This window comes from Rhipicephalus microplus, chromosome 5 (assembly GCF_043290135.1).
Source record: "Rhipicephalus microplus isolate Deutch F79 chromosome 5, USDA_Rmic, whole genome shotgun sequence".
NCBI classification, from domain to species: Eukaryota; Metazoa; Arthropoda; class Arachnida; order Ixodida; family Ixodidae; genus Rhipicephalus; species Rhipicephalus microplus.
In genome coordinates, this window is record NC_134704.1 from 10,237,763 (window position 1) to 10,261,743 (window position 23,981).

The 23,981-nt window shown below is 45.5% G+C and overlaps 1 protein-coding gene across 3 annotated transcripts in view; it reads left to right on the forward strand.

Annotated features, from left to right (window-relative positions):
• The window catches only part of LOC119175031 (MFS-type transporter SLC18B1), a 46,929-nt gene extending 39,233 nt beyond the window's left edge, over window positions 1–7,696 (forward strand). For all 3 annotated transcript variants that reach the window (XM_037426206.2, XM_075894831.1, XM_037426205.2), the window contains 5 exons: window positions 675–763; window positions 2,509–2,604; window positions 2,803–2,877; window positions 3,941–4,034; window positions 7,489–7,696. In XM_037426206.2, coding sequence (XP_037282103.2) covers window positions 675–763; window positions 2,509–2,604; window positions 2,803–2,877; window positions 3,941–4,034; window positions 7,489–7,608 — 474 coding nt within the window. In that variant the 3' untranslated portion in view covers window positions 7,609–7,696. The remainder of the gene's footprint in view (window positions 1–674; window positions 764–2,508; window positions 2,605–2,802; window positions 2,878–3,940; window positions 4,035–7,488) is intronic.
• The last annotated feature ends 16,285 nt before the right edge of the window (window positions 7,697–23,981 follow it).

A 23,981-nucleotide genomic window follows, 5' to 3' on the forward strand; every position in this document is an offset into this window, starting at 1 on the left:
GGCGTGGGTATCGGCGTCGTTGGTTGTGAGCGAAAAATCAACTTTGTGTGATGGAAAAATAAAAAATGCAAATAAAACAAATCAGACATTTTGAGTCAGAGTGACAATAAAACGTGGGTCTTTTGCGTGGCAAGCGGGTGTTGTATCACAAAGCCACCTCTGCTTGTGAATAGCGACAAAGCTTCGACTGCTTGGAAATGCAGTGAAAGTAACCGTTTCGTGCTAAACAAACACACGCGTCATGTATACATGCTTCACAGCGCAAGATAAAATATTGCAGTAATAATGCGCGGTACAAGCATCCATTGTCATCGGGCGTCAGAACATGGGATTATCATAATGACTTCATTGTTTAACGCCAGTCACTCAATACAAAAGCCACAAACGCTACTGCACTCTTAAGACCATGTAGTGGGTCCATGGCAAGTTCGACAAGATTTCATGCACTAAGTGTTTAAAGTACGCACTAAGAATAGGATACAGCTATCGCACTCGACTTCTAAAGGCCAAGCTTCGGGGTCCCACAATTTTTCTTTAGTTACACAATGCAGTTTTTTTTTTCTTGTGGGGTGTTTTAGGCGTTTACCTATGCAATTTCCCAGTAGCTGGTCCTTCGGTCTCTAGTATTTCCATGTGGTTGCATTTTGTAATAACACATGCACTCTCTTTTTCAGATGGAGACGTTCTACGGCATGGTTGGCCAGCTGTTTACCATACTGGCGTATCTTCTTATAGGACCCGCGCCATTCCTGCCATTTTCCAGGTGATAAAAGCGAACTGTCTGAATAGCATTATTACTTATAATGAAAGTAATTATTATCAATGTTTCCCTAAGCAAAAAAATAAAACACTCATCTGCTTTTCACATAATTTTCAATCTGAAATATGTATACATAAGCGTGGTGCTACGGCGCGACGTAGTGTTGCCTCAAGGCCGGCCTATAGTGTCTTGGTTAAGGTGCTCGGCTGCTGTACCAAAAAACTCCGCCCGATCCGGACCGGGCCGGTCACATTTAGATGGAGGCGGCATGTTAGTGTAGACAGCGCCTCCTTTATTTCATTCAATGCCAGTGGAAATGCGCGCTTCTCAACGGGAGCCATATAGGTCCGCCTTAGTTGAGTGATCGTGATGCGACGCTGCATGAGGGGGTAGCACTGCTTGTGTCATCCTGCTTCTCGGTGCTTTCTTCCGGAGATGCGATAGACGTGTCTTCCTCGCCAATATCGTACTACTGTCCGATTTGTTCCTGCATGCTCCTTCTTTTGTGGCTGGAAGCAATCCCGCCGCCACCTCACAGCACTGGTTATGCAGCGGCGTCATCGTGAAACATCCCCACGAACGGCGACACACCATCTCAAAACACAGTATAACTTGCAGAGCCAGTGGGTCCGCCAACATTGAGACTCGCTTGCTGGATTCCGTGCTGAACGGTTGTGTCACCCGCGATATCCGACGCCAGCGTAGCTCTCGCCGGTCGGCCCGCCGTCTCCTGACGCCGTGTAGCGCTCGCCGTGTGGTTGTCCGTCCTTGGACTCCTTCGACCGAGCACCAATCTGTTTCTTCATCGATATTTACTTCTCACTCTAACCCTTTCCATTCCTTCTCATCGCATTTCCATGCGAGCTACTGCTGAGGTGTCGCACTTAGCTGCAGACAGTTGCGGGGCTCACTTTTCTATTCCTTTCTCCTACGGCTCTCAAAGATGCAGCGCCTTGATTTATACACTTTTCATACGTTCGTAGACATTGCACCTCTTACGGAGTTCATAAAATATTAAGGCAGTTGTACTTAAGAATAAAAACCTGACTTACACTCTACCAAAAACAAACACCATTTCACCAATCAATGTTCATTCGTCGGGACCATTTTTCAAATATAGATAATTGTTCGCATTTTTTAAAAGACGTGCGTAGTTTTCATGTTATATACCCGGACAATCCGAAGCATGACCTTTGAACAGAGGTCGCCGCTGCGGTGACCACACCTGCCTCGCGGCCCTTGCGCTCAAGGGTGTTGACGAGGCACGTGTTCTAAGACCATATAGCTCCATCCTAATTTTATTATCACGTCCTCTCGACCTTCGTTTTTACTATATACAATTCACGTCACTTTCCTGATCCCCATCCCTTCCCACTGTACATGCCGGTTATGCTAATTTGGTTAACATTTCTTCTCTCTCGTTTTCCTTCGTTCATCGTTTTAATATTTACATTTTTTAACCGCCTATAAGTGCAAAATTTTCAGGCCCTCATACATCCACTTTGCATAATCATCGATCACATCTTTTGTCCAATGAGTTGACGCTGTTTGCCCATTTAATAGATCTCGCGCCATAGAGAGCAATTCATCATAAAAACCCGAAACCTGACTTAATTTAAAGCCACAATGCAGCTAACAATTCATGTTATTCTCAGTTTTTCAGATGGCCTGTGTGTTCTCGGAAACTATAAACTTATTTCTCCATTCGCTATCTCAAGAAGCCTCACGTTCTGTCTTTTTTTTTTCAGGACCCTGGCACTCGTTTATATTTCTCAAGTTTTCACTGGCCTGGGAATGTCAGCCCAGTTTGTCTGCGGATATTGCCACGGACTAAAACGTGCTGTGTAAGTCTCTCTGAGCAAACAAACCGGTGAATGTCATAGTGATATAGTCGAGTTCTGCGCATGACTGAAGTGAATCTGTGTGACTGTTTCTATTACAAAGGTTCCCGAAAGTAAGTGGACTGTCAAACATAAGTGCTCTGTGATCTGTTCTTTTCCACAGGCGCGCTAGAGAATTTAGTATTTTTTTATTCTTTGCAGACAACGTGGTTACCCCGACAACTTGCGCACAAACGGATTTCTTTCAAGTACAGTGCTCACATTTGCAGTGTTTGGGTGAGTTATGAGCATGCAATTTCTAATAAGCCCACTCCGACTGTACCCAAAGCAGTGTGGTCTACTATATACGTATTATTGGGATAGCAATTATACAGAAAAACTCAGCCCATTCATAGCGTCGATGTCACATTTCTCAAAAACTCGAAATTGATTCATCGCCTCGCTACACGATAAGCGTTGTTATAGAGTAAGAATGTGCAAGACTCCCTTTCGGGTGAAGGGATAGCAAAGGTTTATCGTAGACCCCCCCCCCCCTGCCTATTAATTTCATGTATGGGGCCGACTTCGCGCATCTTCTCTCCTTGATGACTATAGGTAAAAGGGGAGGGCGGGGCGGCCTCCCTGAACCCCTCCCTTCCACTTATATATATATATATATAGTCGAGGGGCGCCAATCAGCCACCACTCGGCCGGTTGATTGCAATGCTACGGTTGAGAGGCCGTAGCGTTGCAAGTAGTCAATTAGATCTTCCGTGAGCCGTCACAACGTGGTTTATTTCAACGTTTCAGCCTTCAGCCTAGTCTTGGCCGAAACGTCGAGATAAAGCACGTTGTGACTGCTCGCAGAGAATCTACTTGACTATATATATATATATATATATATATATATATATATATATATATATATAGATATATATATATATATATATATATATATATATATATATATATATATATATATATATATATATATATATATATATATATATATATATATATATATATATATATATATATCCTCACTGCATGGTCTTGCTGAGGATGCGATTTTCGATGCAATACATGTCCCTAATGATGCTGAAAATTTTTATTACACCCTCCTCGAATATGCCTCACTAGTAACCTTTTTTAAGTTTTTTTTAATTCTTGGGAGTCATAGTCTTCATCACTAGGCAACGCAATCTTTTTGTGCGAGACGTGCCACGCCTTTTAAGTGCCATACTTTTTGCTAACCCTGTTATGGACGAAATAGTTGCATATTTCCACATCTGAACTCATTTTCATAAAAATGATGTCTCAAGTTTTTACTTCCTTTTTTTTCTATTCCTACGAATACCAGCGCAATGGTGACACCCCCAATCGCCGGCTACGTTGTGGAGTTGTATGGCTACAGGAAAGGCAGCATGCTTATGTTTGGACTCCTGGTTATCTGGGTAAGTTGATCCTTAGCGCATTTCAGTGGGCGCCTCAGTCATAACTTAGTTCGTGTGGTTTAACGTCCCAAAGAGTCTGGGGCTATAACAGGTGCCGTATAGTGGTGCTCGCCGGATAATTTCTGACGCCTGTTCTTCAACGTTCATTGACATTGCACAGTACGCGGGTGCCAAACATTTATTCTCCATTGAATTGCGACCACTTCGGCTTGGCTCTAAGCCTCATCTATCGGGCCAGCATGTGAGCGGCATGAACACTGGGACAATACGGCCGCCCGACCATAACTTGATTTCTACTCGCTTGAAGAATTTATTATTAGCTCAAATATAGGGGAGGTGTCATTCCCTACACTCGCTCTTCGAGCTAGAGTGATGCCGTCAACCTGGGTGGCAAATACCACCAGTGTCGGGTGTAATAGACCCTTTTCAAAATTCAGCGCCACCAGTTGAACAAAACCAAAAACACATTTTTTCCGCCATGTCTTGTTCACCCAAGAAACATTTCTCGGCGTACCGTCCAAACGCGGTACAGTCCTGCAGGAACGCATGAAGGAACATGGCGGAACACATTTGACAGACGTATGATATTGTAGAGAGAAAAACGTCTATCACATCACCGTGGGAAAGCGCTCGGGCGCACGTGTGACACAAGCAGCCCGACCCTCTATGTGGCGTCGCATCACGACCCCTCCCTGAACTAAGGTGGACCGACCACTGACATTGAATGAAGTAAAGGAGCCATTGCCGGCCCACTCACACGCGTTGCAGCGCGTCAGTGCGTACGTGTGGTCAGGTCTTTGGAGTCACGTCATCATTGGTCTATAACCACCGGTGCGAGTCTGATGTCTTCAAATTTGATCACTGATTTCATCTCCTTCATCCAGGATGACCTCTCTGGACGACGTTTTCAACTGTTCGTTCTAAAGAAACAGGGCGTGCAAACACGGGCACAAGGAGGAAGTCAGGACATCACTAACGCTTGCACACCGCAGGCGTTTGTGGTGTCTTGACTACCTCTTGTGTCCGTATTTGCACACTCTGCCTCTTTAGAATGAATACGTGCCAACTATCTCAACTCTGTTATTCTATTCTACACTGTTTTCTGCCCTCATCAGTCTATATTCTATGTGACCTCGAAAGACCTCCAGTGATAGTCACTGCACATTGTAGCGAGGAAAAGATGGAGCTGGCCAGGCCACGTAGGACAGGCGATCGGCGGTCAATTAGATTGGCTGAACGGGCGCAAGGCATGGGAAGCGCGGATGAGGGCGGCGGAGGGTTAAGTGGAGCGGCGAAACCCCAAAATGTGCTGACGTAAAATGGAGCGAGCTTGCGAGAAACAGGGTGAATTGAAGATAATTGGCAGCCGTCTTTGTCCTTCGCTGCACATCAAAATAGGCTATGGCTCCTGCCACTGCCAAGGAGTGTGTATTTGCGCATCAGCAGCTCGGGGTCGTTTCTGCTCCAGGCACATGTCATATATTACGTCACTGACAGAGCGGTTGAGGAAACAATCAAGTATGTGTTCAAGGCACGTTTTAGATCCTACCTCTGACACCAGCGATACTGGCGAAACAGTGTGAGCCGCGAGGTGGAAAATACCGTAGATTGCTGACGCAGGCAAACCAAAGTCTGGTAAATAGCAGTACTTGCCACAACCACTTTGTCATTGACATCACACGCACATTTCACCTAAGGTTACGTGAATCCGAGCGAGGAGTGCATACAGGAAATTTTTTTTCGAGAAAGAGTTCAGCGTACCTTTGTGTATGGTGAAGTGTGTGCGCGTGAGGGGGAGACAAAAAGTTAGGTGGCCGATGAGATTAAGATGTTTGCGCGTGTAACGTGGCAGCATCAAGCACAGGACCGGTTTGATTGGCGGAGAATCGGAAAGGCCTTTGCTCTCCTGTGCACGTAGTCATACTGACGATGACATGTTAGTTTATGTCTGAGCGTATAGACACGCAAAAATGAAAAAGTTTGGTCGGCAGTTTTAGTCTCCCCTCACCCGTCGCAACCCCTATGCCCCGAGCTGTTGAGAGGCAAATAGACTGTTTTCACAGCAACCGAAACCCCTGCCGATGGTACAGCTGCACCCGCAATAGCCGTATATGAAAATTCTCCTCAATTGGCTTGAATATGTACCTACATTCATAGTGAAGTACTGAAATGTATAGATATGACCGTATGCTATTTTTAACAATGTTGCATCATGGCCGGCCACTGAAGTCCTATATTAGAAAGTATAGGTGTTTGTTCAACGGAGCATTATTTTTTTAATCTACTGTATCATTTTTTTTGTTCACAGTCGTGAACAGCCTACGGCCTGTTTATTATTTCGACATGACAAGTGTTCTGCACAAACAAACGAAATGTGAATAATTCCTAATAAAAGTTCACTAATTAACTTTATCAACTATTTTAAAAGCGAGCAATTCAAATCTTATACGACAGTTTGAGGTGAGTTCATCGGTACAAATTTATTAAAATACATAGCACTTAATTTAGCTCAAAACACACGAGGCGAGAACATGCACGCGCGATGACTGCGAACAGTTGGTTATTGTCTTTAAGGGATGTGTATTATAATTGATTTAAAGTGTGCACTTGAATACGAACACACTGTTCAAGTTACGCCTGCTTTAGTACAGAGGTGCTAAGAATGGCGCCCCTTTCTATCGACTAGCTGAACAGACAGTGCTTTATACTCCGGCTCATTAACAGCACTATTGTGCTGTTAATGTACCCATTCTTAAGTGAAAACTTTGAATGCTAAAGAATGAATCGCCACCAGACTCCTGTGTGTGCAATGACTCTTCATCATGAACTCAACCAACTAGGCTAGCTTTAAATATTTTTACAATAAATAGTAAATGTTTTACTTTGCTACCATGACCATGCGATTGTCGTCGCAGTCCAGTGCCACTCCTTTTATAAATGCATAAATGGAACAACACTGCCATTGGCGAGCTTTTTTAGCAATTGGGAGAAAATGATCATGACAGCTTGGCAACATTTGTGGAGCTGTGAAGCCTTCCTTGTTTCGTTTTTTTCTTTCCTTCCTTTATTCCTTTTTGTAATATTTTTTGTTTTCTCTTTCTCTTGCGTTCTTTCTGCTTACCCTACTTCTTCCTCTTCCTCGCTCTTTCTTCCCTCTTGCTCTCTCGTTTTCCTTATCCATATTTCTTTATCTTTCTTTCTTTCTCTCTTTCACGTGTTTCACGCTTTCCACTCATCCCGGCAGAGCTTTCGTTTATCGTTCACACCTGCTGTGCTCCGTATCGCTTGCTCAATTTTTTCGCTGTATAACAACTAGAGGATTTTCGTTCGCGTTGAACAGCTAGATTATGGCTGTCTTAAACAGGTCCACTGCTCAAAATATTACAATGAACTTGACGTTGTGACTAAATGGCTATTAAAAAAATGCTGTTTTTTTTTCTCTTTTTTTTTGCAGGCCCCTGCCCCTATAGCTCTCTGGCTGCACTCTGTCTGCAGTGCCAAGAAAGAAAGCGCAGCGTCCAAATCTTCCTTGGGAACACTGAATCAAGACGAAACAATGACGACGCATATATGAGTACTTAGACCACTTCATTCGTTGAACGCATTCTCTTCATCTGTTGCATCTGTATTAATAAATAAATAAATTAAGTTTTCATAAACAATCTGTGTCATGGAATCAAAAGAAAGAAACGCTAGGCCTGGGCGCAAAGCGCAGCACAGGCACAGTAAAAGCTGGAAGAGCGCCATTTCTAGAACCGACTGCTAACTTACTTCGGACTACTAATACAAGCACGGTTGCAAGGTATCAACTACTGCAATAATTGATTCGGTGGCTGATGAATACGAAGAATCATGGCTAAGCCCTTCGTAAAGGGTTGGACGTTTTCGACGACCCACTCGTAATGCAATTCATATTGCGTGACATCTGCTTACGTAATTCGCATTCTGTGACTCTTGGTTGTTTTCTTACTCGTCTACCACGTTATATTGCTTATGCTAACGCGGTTCCTTACTGACATAACGGTTGTTTAGGGTTTTTGTGCACAGGTGTTTCGACTACTAGCATGGTTCAGAAGTGGAATACTATGGGTTGACACAGAAAGGACCCCGGTTCGAATCCCTTTGCATTCTAAGTATTTTTCTCTTATTTGTTTTATATGTGAAGCATTTATTAGCGAACTTCGGCGACTCTGAGAGTATCTATCTATCTATCTATCTATCTATCTATCTATCTATCTATCTATCTATCTATCTATCTATCTACCTAAGACTTTTAGCTCTCCTGGCCGTTTCGATAATGATATCGATACCAAACTTAGTATGGCATAACTTGACTGTCTGAAGAACATATTTGACTAGTCATAGCATGAAAATCATGATATGTATGTCATGATTTTCAGGATTTACATTTCATGATCTTGCTGCCTTAGGAGTGGTTTCTTTCATGACATATTGCAAAACTGGTGTGGTATGAGATGTCTGCATGGCGAACGTAAGTGACAGACCCTAACGGGGGAGTCATGACATGCATGTCATGTAGGTTATGACTTCACGCCACGCTCATGTAGCGCTCGTGGTCGTTTCGCTATCTTCACATATACTACATTTGGTATTACGGGACGTAAATGGATGACGAAGGTATATGACTAGTGCAAACATGATAATCATGAGATGCGTGTCATGTAATAACATGTCTACATGCCATGCTCATAGCATGCTTGCGTTAGCTTCACATATACCAAACTTTGTATTACGTGACGTGAACGGGCCACGAAAGTAAATGAAACGTCCAAACGTGATAATGATGGCATGCGTGTCATATAAAACATGACTATATGCTACGCTTATAGCAAGCTCGCAGCTGTTTCGCTAGATCCAAATTTACCAAATTTGGTATCCCGTGACGTGAATAGACGACGAAGGTAAATGAGAAGTCCATACATGGTGAGCCTGACATCTGTGTCATGTTTTACATGACTACGTGCTACGCTTAGAGCGTGCTCGCGACCGTCACATACACCAAATTCGGCATCACGTGACGAGAATAAACGACGATATTAATTGACACATCCAAACATAATAATCATGACATGGAAGTAATGTACGGCATAATTTACGTTCACCTCGGAACGTTGCGTTGATTTTAAAGTGACATATCAACCTCCCTCATTGGTGCTTCGCATATCATCAATTCCCACTGTACGTGGGATCTGCTTTTTTTTATTATTATTTCTTATTTTGTGCGGTAGAGGTTACGGGCAGCCGGCGGACAACACCGTTTTTAAGATTAAATAACAGCTTTCGCTGTAAAATGCGAATATTGTCTCGACGGTGTTTTGATATGTCGCACCGTCTCAACAAGCGAATTAAATCTGATGCTCAACAAACTCAACAAATCCTTGTTCTCTGAATGAACACTGCAGCGTTTACCAAGTGGAACTGAAAATTAAAGCTTTGAAATCTAATCCTATTTAAGTGCATAGCGCTTGAATGTGCCGAGCCGTCATAATGCTGTGATTGTCACATGCTGTCGAATGTTGGCGTAACGCAGGTTGAACCACGTATACAGCGTAGGCACTTGAGCGCGCGCTGGGGTCGCACAGAAGTATCCTTCCTCTTTTTCTTCGATCACATTGATGATTACACAAATAAACAAAAACAATATACACAAACTTGAAAACAAAGAAGGAAAAGAAAACTGAACAGAAAGCTCCGCACTCCTTTCAGGCTTGGCACTACTATAGCGCGAAGATGCCTTAATCGGCTCCTGATCGAAGGCATTTCCACACACTTTAAACATCTGCATCGGGCGAGCAGGACCTGTCTGGCAACCAGCATTTTACTGCTATCCAACTAGTGCGCAACGACGCAAAGTGTGCGGGCGGGTGCTCGAATAAATGGCACTGTCTAGCAATTTTCGCATTTTGAGGTAAATTTGCGGATTTTCTTCTCTTCTATTGCATCGTCAGCCAGAGGAACGAGGACGCGAAACCACTGCGCTGTTTTGGTTGCTCTAACAACAACAGGGGAAAAAGAAAATGATGTCTGATTGAGTATGTGGCGCGCATCCCCAAACACAGTGTTTTCATCTTTGAACTCTTCAAGTTACATCGCTTGTATTACGTTACAGGCTCTCAATCAACAAGCGCCGCATTATATCCAGAATTCTCAGCGTTCCACGTAGTCAAATCACAATCGGATGTAGCCAGGTTGGCGAAATAACATAAGTCGTATCCGTAATGTGCGAACGAGTAACCTGTTTTGTTTTCGCTTCCCTTTATTATTATATTTTAATACGATGTGCGTAGCTTAACAATTAGCCTGGTAGCTTGGCTCAACGCAGTTATGGCTGAAGTTGATGCAGCGTTATTTGTACGCCGGAGCATTATCCAACTTCACATTAGAATAACTAGCATCATACATTCAAAGATTCTGCAGCTTTCTACAACCGGGAGGAGTAAAACGGAGTAAAACGGGAGGAGTAAAACGGCGACAGCTATTGGCACCAGAAATAGTGCGGGCGAAACTGGTTTACAATATTTTACAATGCAAAGCACGTGCGGCAAGAGGCAATTTGTGGGGTTAAATGTGGGGTTGGCTGGCGAAGCGCTCCTGCGGAGCGCGCCATCGTCAGCTCTAACGGCGGCTGTTCGAGCCGTAAACGAAGGGCGCGAGCACGCACCTCCAGACCGGCCCGGCGTAAGCAGTCAAGATCACCTTGACAGCAGCCCGACAATAGAGCGAAAGGTGCGACGAACAGAAGTCCTCGCAAGGTGCCACCCCCTGATGTGTTCTCTATTTACTCGCGAAACGTCACGCGAGGCCTCGATCTACGTCATACCCGTGGTGATGTCGCAAAGTGCGGCCAACTGAAATGAGCGCTCACGCTTACTTTGAAACCAATTTAACATATTTTATTGCTAATATCCCGCCCTAATAATCGCTAATAAGCTCCCCCCCTCCCCGTAGGCCAAGAAAACAGCACAAAGAATTTGAGGTTCCAATTTCGGTACCTGGGGTCCTTTGTCTTGCTTTACGCACCAGTCTTGTAAAACCAGAATATTCAACGAACGTACAGAAAAAAGACGTGGCGAATCCCCTGTCGTGTGGTTACAACTTCTGTGCAACAGAGAGATGTATGTATTATAGCCGATATGCCATAATAAATCCGAGCAAAAAAATTTAAAAGAAAACAGTTTTATTGCTTTGTATGGATACCAACTTCTTCTCACCATACTTCAAAAACGCAATTTGTGAGACGCTCAACAACCGCGTTTGACCAGTTTCACAGTGATATGCAACATATTCCATTCTCTTCTAAGCTACGAAACAACACAAACAGCCTTTATACTTACTGGAATTTTGCTGCTTAGCTTTGCGAACGACAGCAAAAATCTTGAAAAAAACTTCACATCTGTTAGACAATATTCTTTTCAAAATATAAATACGGATCAAAATAATTTCTAGTACCAATTGTAGGCTCTAGCGCGAACACACTTCGTGGCTCACCGGCAGAAGAAACTAACCATCTACAACTTATCACAGCCGAGAGCAAACCAAAAGAAAGAAAAAAAGAAAGAAAAAGAATAAAAGATAGAAAGCAAGCAAGCAAGCAAGCAAGCAAGCAAGCAAGAAAGAAAGAAAGAAAGAAAGAAAGAAAGAAAGAAAGAAGGAAAGAAAGAAAGAAAGAAAGAAAGAAAGAAAGAAAGAAAGAAAGAAAGAAAGAAAGAAAGAAAGAAAGAAAGAAAGAAAGAAAGAAAGAAAGAAAGAAAGAAAGAAAGAAAGAAAGAAAGAAAGAAAGAAAAGTGTTTGGCCAAATCTATTCGTCACGTTTTCGCTCTCATGTAAAGGGCATGACAGAAACACTGAAACGTCCGAACAGTCTTCTTTTCCCTGTTTTTCACACGGTTTCCACAATACTGAGCCCGTACCACTTTACCAAAGGTTCAGTTCTAGTACTTGCTCGCGAAGCACGCAGTGAGCGTAATCTTGGCACGCGTTTATGTTTACTACAGGGCAATATTTATCTTTGTTTCACAGTGCAGCAGCCACCCAGGGAGCTCAAGATATGAGTGTGCTTAACTCTTACGACTAGAGCTTAAATTTCCCCCGCTATTTAGACTATAATGACATCGAGTTACAAAACTGCTACCTCCTTCACACGGTCCACCAGAACACCAAGGATCTCTTGAATAAAAAAATCGCAGCATATCCACAGAGTGCATGCTGGTGAGTGGGGCGAAGCGTCCATCAGTCCGTCTGTGCTTCCATCCGTCCGTTCGTCCTTGCTTTCGTCCATGCGTGCGTCCGTCTGTGCGACCGTCCATGCGTTCGTTCATCCATGCGTCCATCCGTCCGTCCATCTAATGAACACTCCAAGTACCGCCCTTTCGCATCTTTTCATCATATATTCCTCATATAGAAGTACCGCCATCCAGCGGACATTCCAAGGACTAAACGAGAGGTGGCACGGCCGGACTAGCGGAGCGGCACGCGCGCTCTCTTTTACGGCTTGCGCTAAATGTCTAGTTCCCACCTTTCACCACCGCTAGTTCATGGCACTGCGGCCCAACCCTCGCTAAACCTCGTTAAAACCAAGGAGGTTACGCCCAGCGAGTTTAACATGGCAACCTTTTAAGGTCAGAAAGTGCTCAAAGTGCGTCCTTTTGTTACAAGTTTTGTATTAGTAAGCACCCAATTCAGGGCAAATTTTTTCAAGCTTAAGTCACTGATACTCGTCTCTGTAAGCTATTTTATAAGGAACAACTATCTCATGATTTATGAATAACGTCCGCGGGTTTCCTCCTCAATTCGAAAGGGTACGCGCATGCCACTCCTCTAGTCCGGTCGTAGGGGTGGTTACCTACTACTACTACGACGACGACTACTACTACATACATCGCGGACACACGACCCACGGCTTAGGGAGCTTCGCCCCCAAAAACATGACATAGCCTAAATAATGATTTTTACAACCTTTCTAGTTGAAAGAGCGTGGTCAATCAGGGCGCTTAATGTCACAACTTCGCAGCCTTACAAAAATCCCTAGATTTAAGGAAAACCACGCCAAATCCTCCAAAAAGGTTTAAGATCTCTATATCTAAGGATAAATTCCTAAGGTTGGCATCACTTGCTCGAGAAATAAAAACGTGGCCGCTGCGTCGTGACGATGTTGCTACGCGCACTCATTGCGCCATCTTGCTGGTAGTGCTGAAAACACTATAACCTCACCCCCCCCCCCCCCCCAAAATGCCCATCGGCAACGGTAAGTGCGATGCAGCCGAGAACGTCCATATTGTAAGACTTCATTTTGGCTGCAAGACACTTCTTTTACTTGCGGAGCCTCTGCCCGACAACACAGGTCAGATGATGAGTATGTACATATGATAATATGATAACATGACGCGTATGAATAACGCTCACAATATAATTGCTACCACAATAAAAATCACAGCATATCCACGGAGTGAAGGTGATGAGTGAGGCGAAGCATCCGTTAGTCCGCCACTCAGTGAGTATACGGTATAACCGTAAAGATATTTGCATCGGGCGAGGAGCTAGGTCCGGTCTGGCAACCAACGCATTCCTCCTCTCTGGCATGCGGGCGACGGCTTGAAATGTATCTGTTGAGGTTGGTATTTATTTTATTTATTTTTTTATTTTTACATACTGCAACCCGTAAGGGCTATGGCAGGAGTGGGTAACAGGCCGGTACAAAACATGGTGTAATACTTTGCGAAGGAAAGCAAAATACAAAGTGGCAATACATGGCATCACATGGTGGCATAATGAAGACATGGTGGCAAAGAAGAGAACACAGTAAACAGTGAAACGGAAAAAGACAAACTGTCAAAGGGTATTTATGGATAACAAGAATTCATTTAAGGGCAAAGAACGTATGTCACCGGATAAGTTATTCCAAAGTTCAACAGTTCGTGGAAAGAAGCTAAATTTAAACGTGTTAGTACGGGCGTAGAATGGTGTCATATTCAAAGGATGGTATTGGCGTGTTGAAGAAGGTCTGGAACATGTTAAGTAGAGATCTTTTGAAAGTTTGCACGTCGAATAACTTATAGAATGTAATAACTTGAGAGACTCAATGTTCCTTCGCGATGAAAGTAGAGATAGGTTCAAAGATGGTAATGCTGACGTAGGTGAAAAAGCAGAGTCATAACGCCTGAAGATGAATCTAATGGCCTTTTTCTGTACCGATTCTATTTGTTTTATTTCGCACTGGTTGTAGGGGTTCCATACAGGTGACGCGTATTCGAGCACGGGGCGGATAAGGGTCTTGTACACAGTTAGTTTTGTATCGCCAGGGGCCGCAGATAGTGTACACCGGAGGTAACAAAGTTTTTTTAGCGCTTTAGAAGTAATGTAATCAATATGATGAGACCAGGACAGGTTAGGAGTGAAAAGCACGCCAATGTATTTATATTGGTAAACTCTCAGCAAAGACAGTCCATTAAATGAGTAGTTGAAATCTGAAAGAACTAATTTATTAGTAAAGGACATGAACACAGTTTTTTTGTAGTTAATGTTCATTTGCCAGGAACGGCACCATTTACAGAAAGATGCAAATGAATCGTTGAGAAGGATGTGATCATTGGGCGAGTGGATTGCATGATATAAAACACAATCATCAGCGTACAAACGAATCTTACAATGAACAATATCAGGCAAGTCATTAACATAAAGCAAAAATAACAAAGGCCCGAGGATTGAGCCCTGCGGAACACCAGAAGTGATTTTGGCCTGGGAAGAAGCAACGGAATCAAAGCACACAAATTGAGAACGGTTCGAAAGAAAGCAAGAAATCCAGTGAACTAATTGTGGGTTATTGAGGATCTTATTTAATTTGTGCAAGAGTTCTGAATGAATAACAGTGTCAAAGGCTTTAGAAAAATCGATAAAGATGGCATTAATCTGATATCCTGCGTCAAAGTTCATGGAAATGTCATGTGAAAAGGCAATAAGTTGCGTCACCGTGCTGAACCCCCGTCGAAACCCATGTTGAAAATTGGACAGAAGGTTATTAGACTCGAGGAAGTTCATGATATGTTTAAAGATTACGTGTTCAAGCATTTTACAAGAGTATGAGGTTAATGAAATTGGTCTATAATTGGAAAAGGAGTGCTTATCGCCGGATTTGAAAAGAGGAAGAACTTTACCTATTTTCCAGGACGAGGGCACGGTACCGGTGCGGATAGATGTGTTAAAAATAATTTCAAGGTACCGAGCACCCCATTGGGAATACCGGAGTAGAAATGCATTGGGAATGCAATCAGGACCACTGCACTTTTTTACGTCCAGATTCAATATAAGGTTCAGAATGCCCTCTGCGGTAATTGTAATATTCCCAATGGAGATATTAGAGAGACGATTTTGGAAGAGGGAACAATGTTATTGTCAACAGAAGAATTGGAACTAAAATAGTCATTGAAGGCATTTGATATATCAGCTGCGTCACATAATGTTTCGCCATCAAAGGTGAATGAAGTGGATTTAGGAAGGATAGAACGCCAAAACTTTTTGGGATTACTTTTAAGCAGCGTTTGAAGCTGCACCCGATAATAAAAATCCCTAGCCGAGTTTGTCATCCGTCAAAGTTGTTCTTTCGCGAGATTAAACTTGGTGATAGTGTCAGGGTGTATGTGTCAGGGTGTAGTTTCAGGGTGTAGTGTCAGGGTGTAGTGTCAGGGTGCATAGTGTCAGAATGTATAGTATGTGGTGTATGTGTGGTGTTATCGAGTGATTTGCCGTGAATTACCCAACCTTTGGATATTTATTTCTTTATTACTAGGACAGCCAAGAATGGGTCATCAGGGAACCACTGCGCTGTTTTTGGGTGCAGTAACCACTGGAGAACAAAGAAAGTGCTCTCGGAGGAAATATGCCATGTGCATCACCAGACATGAAGTTTTTGTGGCTGTGGACTCTTGAAGTTGCACCGTTTTTCTGTTGACGAGGAGCAGCGGCTTCTATGGCTTGCAAACCTAAACAGGCAAATATGTGTGCCTTCCGCAGGTACTCGTGTATGTTCAAAGCACTTCTCAGGTGAACAAACCGCAATGACTTCGACACCTGCTCAACCTCGGCTATGAACGGAAGGTACGCAGCCTGTACAGCTATTTCAACGATGACAATATTTCCCCGATAAACAGCCCCACGTAACATTTCTTTCTATCGTCGGTCAAAGTACCGCAGTACCGAGAGTCACTGAAATATCGCGATTAAAAAGAGATAAAACGGGGACTAGCAGGCACGCCAGCGTTCCTTGATGTAAGAGCTGTATTGAGATTTGAGAAACAATTTAGACAACAGTTAGTGCGCAGTTAACAAAAAAAAAAAACTGTCAGTGCCTCGAAATAAAGACGAACCACTACACTCCAACACATGGCTTCATGCAAGAGCGGCAGCCGATGCGACGGCGTGGCGCAAAGAAATCTTGTTAGAAAAGTGGAGGACTACAGCTCAAGAAAGATTGTCGATACGCTCTCGAGGTGTTTTTGCTCCTCCTGGAAAAGAAAAACCAGAAAATACTGCGCATTTTTCGAGCAGAAAGTCGGTGCTTTATATACACTGCATCGGCAAAGGTAGACTCGTTTGCGGTACTGTATAATAAGTAAATTGGCCTTCAACGACTTGTGCCTTGTCATAACGTCTCATAGACACCTTTTCTAACGAAGCTGCATCACTTCAGTCAAAATTACCCACGTAAAGACAGAGCGGGAACGATAACACCGCAGCTGAACGCTTACCTTCTATGCAAACAGCGAGCTTTCCGCATGCCAGATGGCTTGCCAGACCAGAAAATGGCCGTCGGCTAGCAAGATGGCGGCGCCCACGATAAAAACGTCTGAACTCTTTTTATCTGACGCTCCGTTCATCATTCTCAACGCATGTACCATTTGCTTTAGGACATTTGCGTATACTCTTGCACGCTTGGGCAATGATGTGCTCCGTGTAACCCGCACCGAGGGGCACATGGTTTAAAAAACGTGGCCAAACAATATGGCGTTGGCGTTGTTTTATTGCGATAGCAGTTATACGGACACTCTCGGCTTCCTTTTGCCTCAGGCGTCGGCGTCGCTGAGCGTGTATGTATATATATATATATATATATATATATATATATATATATATATATATATATATATATATATATATATATATATATATATATATATATATTGTGTGTGTGTGTGTGGGTGTGTGTTTGCACTCGAATTAACTTTTAGAAATTTCGTACCAACTAGCCCAACAACAAGTTCTTTTACGAGCGCTTTTCAGACATGTCAAAATAACAACTGAGACGCTTATTCCTGTGCATATGTACCTGTGAGTACGTTTCGTTGGTCATTTGCGCGTGAGAAACGCGTGGCACGTTTTGATCTGCTTTTAATTCTGCACCTGACCTTCCAATTTGCTGTTATCGCGTTTTTTGCTTCGACTATATGGCAAAGCTGTGACTTTTTTTCGTCTCCTCATAAACTTGTGTCCATGTGTGCAAAAGTGCAGAGAAACATTGCTAAACAGTGCAAGATCAATAAAAGTCCTATCAACTGTGGTATAAACCACACCTTCTGATATACAGAATGTATAGAGGCCACTATATATCAGTGTAACGGGGTTTATTTGCAGCGCAGAGCGCAGAAAGCGAAGCAGTCAGCAGCGTCCGGCCAAGCGCAGCAAGCACGAGCTTATGCTGATGGCGATGCCCCTGATGCGCCGAGAAATGCCGCTGAAGCTCCTCTTCTTCACTACAATCGCCCTCAGCAGAAAAAGACGCCATCCTGGCGAATTAGGGACAACAAACGACTAATGGGTCGTAATATGGCTTGAGACGAGAGACGTGGACAGTGTCGCGGCCGCGGTAGCGTAGGTCTGTGGATGGGATGATGGGCTCCACGATATAGTTGACGAGTGACGTTTGCTCTACAACACGGTATGGCCCGATGTATTTGGGAAGAAGTTTTGCGGAGCGGCCAGGCGCGGTAGCAGGTGCCCGAAGCCATACCAATGAACCAGGTGGAAAGTTTGGAGCCGAACGGTCCCCAGTCTGGCGGGATTGCTGCTGCCACTGGTCCTCGGTAGAAAAAGAGCGGGCAAGCTGGCGGCATTCTTCAGCATGTCGGGCAGCTTCGGACAGAGTTGTACTTTCGGACTCATAAGGTTTATATGGAAGAATAGTGTCTACTGTATTTGAAGGTTCTCGTCCGTACAAAAGAAAGTATGGCGAAAACCCAGTAGTAGCTTGTACGGCGGTATTATACGCGTAGGTGACGAACGGGAGAACTTGGTCCCAATTTGAATGATCAGAGGCGACGTACATCGACAGCATACTGCCAAGAGTACGGTTGAAGCGCTCCGTCATGCCATTAGTCTGAGGGTGGTACGCTGTACTTGTGCGGTGCACGATTCGGCATTCGTTGAGTAATGCCTTCAAGGCCTCTGTCACTTAAGAGCTCGCGAGGGGCACCATGACGCAGAACGAAACGTTGCAACAGAAACGTTCCAACGTCACGGGCTGTGGCAGTCGGCAGCGCGGCTGTTTCGGCATAGCGTGTCAGATGGTCTATCGCAACAATAATCCAGCGATTACCAGCTAGAGTTGATGGTAGTGGTCCGTAAATGTCAATGCCGACGCGATCAAAAGGTCGACTAGGACAAGGAAGAGGTTGTGACGGGTAGACTTGCCCGGGAGGTAACTTTTGTCGTTGGCACTGAGCACACGAGCGAATGAATTTCCGCACGTAGTTATACATCCCACGCCAATAAAATCTGAGTCGAAGCCTAGCGTATGTCTTGAAGAAGCCTGCGTGGGCGCACTGTGGGTCCGCGTGAAAAGCTTCGCAGATAGCAGCTCGAAGATGGCGGGGTATCACAAGGAGACACTTGCGACCCTCAGAAAGGTAGTTGCGTCGATAAAGAAGATCATCCCTTAGGCAAAAGTTGCTAGCCTGGCGGCGGAGAGCGCGAGACGGCGAAGGAGTGAGAGGATCAGAAAGAATGCTTATGAGGCCACTGATCCAGGGATCCTTTCGTTGTGCCACCGTCATGTTGCGCAAGGCGGATGACGCAAGTGCAGGCTCGAGGGAAGAGAGGCAAACGCCTTCATCCGATATGGGTGAGCGAGAAAGGGCGTCGGCGTCTGTGTGCTTACGACCAGATCTGTAAATAACGCGGATGTCGTATTCCTGAAGTTTGAGCGCCCAGCGAGCAAGTCGTCCGGAAGGGTCTTTAAGTGTGGATAGCCAACAAAGGGCGTGGTGGTCAGTGACGACGTCGAATGCGTGACCATACAGGTAGGGGCGAAATTTTCCAAGGGCCCAAATAATAGCTAAACACTCTTTCTCGGTCACGGAGTAGTTAGCCTCGGCTTTCGTTAAAGTTCGGCTTGCGTAGGCGACGACATATTCATCGAACCCTGCCTTTCGTTGCGCGAGCACAGCGCCAAGTCCAACACCGCTGGCATCAGTATGAACCTCCGTGGGAGCGGCAGGATCGTAGTGGCGGAGGATGGGTGGTGAAGTCAGCAGGTGGCGCAATTTGGTGAATGCATCGTCGCATGCTGGTGACCATGTGGAAAGGTTCTTATCGCCGCTAAGAAGGTCCGTAAGGGGCGCACATACAGAAGCAAAATTTCTAATAAAGCGTCGGAAGTATGACGACAAGCCGACAAAACTTCTAAGTTTCTTCAAGTTCTTTGGCTTCGGAAAATCGGCGACTGCTCGAAGCTTGGCGGGGTCAGGAAGTATGCCGTCCCGCGATACGACGTGGCCAAGAATGGTGAGCTGCCGGGCACCAAAACGACACTTCTTGAGGTTGAGTTGAAGGCCGGCGTCGGTGAGACGTGTGAGGACGTGCTCGAGACGATTTAAATGGGTGTCGAAATCGGTGGAAAAGACAACTACGTCATCGATGTAGCATAAACATGTGTTCCACTTGAGGCCTTGTAAAATAGTGTCCATCATTCTTTCAAAAGTGGCTGGAGCGTTACAAAGGCCGAAAGGCATAACGGTAAACTCGTATAACCCATCAGGTGTGACAAATGCTGTTTTCGGTCGGTCAGATGCTTCCATAGGAACTTGCCAGTATCCAGACCGTAAATCCAGCGAAGAGAAGTATTCTGCTCCCTGCAAACAGTCAAGGGCGTCGTCTATTCGCGGTAACGGGTAAACGTCCTTGCGGGTGATCTTGTTTAAACGTCGATAGTCCACACAGAACCGAATGGAGCCGTCCTCCTTAACAAGAACGACCGGTGACGCCCAGGGACTGTTAGAAGGCTGTACAATACCCCGCTGGAGCATGTCAGCAACCTGGTCGTCAATAACACGGCGCTCGGACGCTGAGACTCGGTAGGGGCGCTGCCGTAGAGGCGTATGGCTTCCTGTGTCAATCTTGTGAGATATGTTTAATGTGCGACTGAGGCCAGAAGCGTGGCTGTCAAAAGAAGTACGAAACTTTTGCAGCAGGTTCACTAACTGGCTTCGTTCTGAAGAAGACGTTGCGACATCGATGGAGCGGTGGAAAGCGTCAAGGAGTGACTGGTCAACAACAGAGTCAGGAATGAGTGCGCTGAGGTCCGTAGAAAGTAAACTAGATGGAGCGTCAAAAATGCAACGGGCGTCGATCGGATGCACGTGACCGAGACATTCACCATAGAATAAAGGTAAAGGCCCTTCTAGCGTATTGTACACGAGGGTCTTCGTGACGCCATGGTGGAGGGTAAGGAGAGCAATGGGCTGTGGAGAACATTTGCGTTGAATGAACAGGGCAGAGGGCGTAAATAAAACCTCACCGTCTGAAATAGCGTCACACGACACTGTCACCAGCAGAGAAGAGCGCGGTGGTACGGTGGTGTCGTCGGAAACAAACAGTTTATAACACGGCAGGGAGGCTTCGACAGCGTCTACATCAGGAAGTGCAGATAGCTCAAGTTCAGCGCGACAGCGGTCAATGACGGCATTATTATTCGCAAGGAAGTCCCAGCCGAGTATCATGTCATGGGAACAGGAGGGCAGCACTACGAATTCGACGATATACACAATTCCTTGGATGACGACTCGTGTGGTACAGGCTGTGAGAGGTGTTACACTTTGTGCGTTAGCCGTTCTAAGAGAGAGGCCGGATAATGGCGTCAGAACTTTGCGGAGTTTGCGGCACAGGTTGATCGAAACGACGGATAGAGCGGCTCCGGTGTCGACAAGCGCCATGACGACGATACCATCGACTGACACTTCAATGACGTTAGCTGGACAGGAGCGAGGACTTGTGCATGGCGACGGGGACGCAGTTCGTGCCTCGGGAACTGCGGCCGTTAGTTTTCCTGGTCGGTGGATCCGCAACGGCGACGCATAGGGGAAAGCGAACGTCGACGTGGAGATGGGGAGCGGCGGGTCGGGCCGTGTGGACGATCAGAAGGAAATGAAGAGGAAGGAGGGCTTGAAGGCGTAGAAGAAAACTGAGGGTCGAAAGAGGGCATCCGTCGAATGTTATGAGCAGCCTGGCGACGACGACAATAACGTGCCACGTGGCCAACACCACCACAAGCAAAACATATGGGACGGTTGTCGTGGGTCCGCCATTGGTCGGGGTAGACTCCTACTTGCGGCTGGGGGGCAGAAAACTGCGGCCGAGGTGGTATCGGCATAGGCGGCGGTGAATAGATCGGCGGCGAAAAGGGCGGCGACGAATACATAGGCGCTGGCTGGAACGCAGGCTGTTGAGGTCGAGCAACGGCCTCGGCGTACGTGAGAGGTGCGGCGACTGGCGGCGGTTCACGAGCGGGAGGAAGAACTTGTGCGACCTGGTCTTGAATGAAGTCGCGGAGTGTAGACGTCGATCTGTGTGGTTGATCGGGTACGCAAGACATCAAAGAGAGCTGACGAGCGACCTCAGCGCGGATGAACTCTTGGATCTTGGAGAGAAGAGGGGCATGGTCTTCTCCTATGCCAAGGGTGGACAGGCTGGACAAAGAGTTGTCGAGCACCGAGGGACGTCGGGTGGAAAGACGTTGCCTGCGCAACTCGTCAAAACTCTGGCATAACTCGGTCAGTTCTAGGACAGTGCGAGGACTCTTAGAAAGCAACATTTGGAAAGCGTCGTCCTCAATGCCCTTCATGATATGTTTGATCTTAAGCTCTTCAGACATGGACTCGTTGACTCGCTTGCAAAGGTCCAGAACGTCCTCAATATAGCTTGTGAAATTCTCACCAAGCTGCTGGGACCGAGTATGTAAGCGTTGTTCGGCACGGCGTTTGCGTACCTCAGGCCGCCCGAAAACTTGTGTGAGGCTCGTTTTGAAGACCGACCACGTAGGGAGTTCCGCTTCGTGGTTTATAAACCACAGCTTGGCCACGTCCGACAGGTAGAAGGAGACGTAGGCCAACTTGGCGGCGTCATCCCATTTGTTGTGAGTACTCACTCGCTCGTACATGGAAATCCAGTCGTCAACGTCCTTGTCTTCTGTGCCTGAGAAAACAGGGGGATCTCGCAGACGCAGAGAACCGGCGCAGAGAACGGTAGGCGGTGCCGATGGAGGAGTTGGAGCGGCGCTTGCGTCGGTAGGCATAATGGATGGTAAAGTGCGATTCCGAAGCTCCAGGGTGATCGAAACCCAGCAGAATCCACCACTTGTAACGGGGTTTATTTGCAGCGCAGAACGCAGAAAGCGAAGCAGTCAGCAGCGTCCGGCCAAGCGCAGCAAGCACGAGCTTATGCTGATGGCGATGCCCCTGATGCGCCGAGAAATGCCGCTGAAGCTCCTCTTCTTCACTACAATCAGATTCTCTTATCATGTGGTAGAACTTACGTGGGCCAAAGCGGAAGATGCATCAACGTTCGCCTGCGAGAACACGAACGCTCATCATCAGAGTTATAATCATACTCCCTCGCTGCTCATTGTCACGAATGTGGCTGCCTACCCTTATTCAATGACACAGATATGCTGTCGCATCATAAAGGTCAGCTAGCAAGCGAAGTGAATGAAGCCTTCCACATCCAAAGAAAAAGCGATAAGTGTGTCATGCCGTCTATTGCACTGAGAGACGCAGAATTTCGCTATCTTTCTAGCACCTTCAGAAGATGATACGAATGTTATAAATTTTCCCTGCTTGCGGCATGTTTTGTTGTTTTGCTGTTTGGTGAATTTGCATTTTTTAATTGGCACTTCACCTATATATCATCTGTTTTTTCCCAAATAAATTTTAGTTGCGAGTCAGCGCTTGTCGGTGTTCTTTTTCTGCGTCCTCGTCTCACGTGCGCTGCTCAACCAAGATGAACAACCACTGCGATTAACGCATGGCAAAGCGCATTTAACCGCTCATTACACACCTTTATGACCGTGGTCATGAGAGGAACAAAGTGTGGCATTGAAATAAACACTCGTAAACTCAAGGCAAAAGTGCGTCTAACCTCATTAAGAAGCATGAACATGTAACCAACAATATTGAAAGGCGTCGGGTTGAACCCACTGTTATTGACCGGTGCCGCACACTTCAGCTTTAACTGGTTAACCATTTGTAAGGAGTGCTTGGGCGGTGACTCTTTGTTTGCTTCCTTCCCTTGAGCATTGAAGCTCATCGACGTCAGCAAATGGCAAATAAAGCAAAGCGTTGTTACAAAGCGTGCAAATAGAGCCAACAATTTCTGTTCGCTTTATACGCAGGCGAAATCCCAAGTACGCTCCCCCAGTATTTTGTTTGATTAAGTTGAAACTTTTTATATGCTTGACATCATAATGTACATGAACAAATAAAGAAGGTTGTTTCACTCTCCGCCGAAGTACGGGTTTTCTCATATACCCAAGAGCACATATTGACATTTCATGGGACTGTGGAGGCTTAACGTGGCGAGGGGTTGTTGAACAAATGTCGCTTGAACAATCCTTCCCGGACTCGTCACCATCAGGATTGCAGTGGAGACAAATCCACCTGTCGAAAC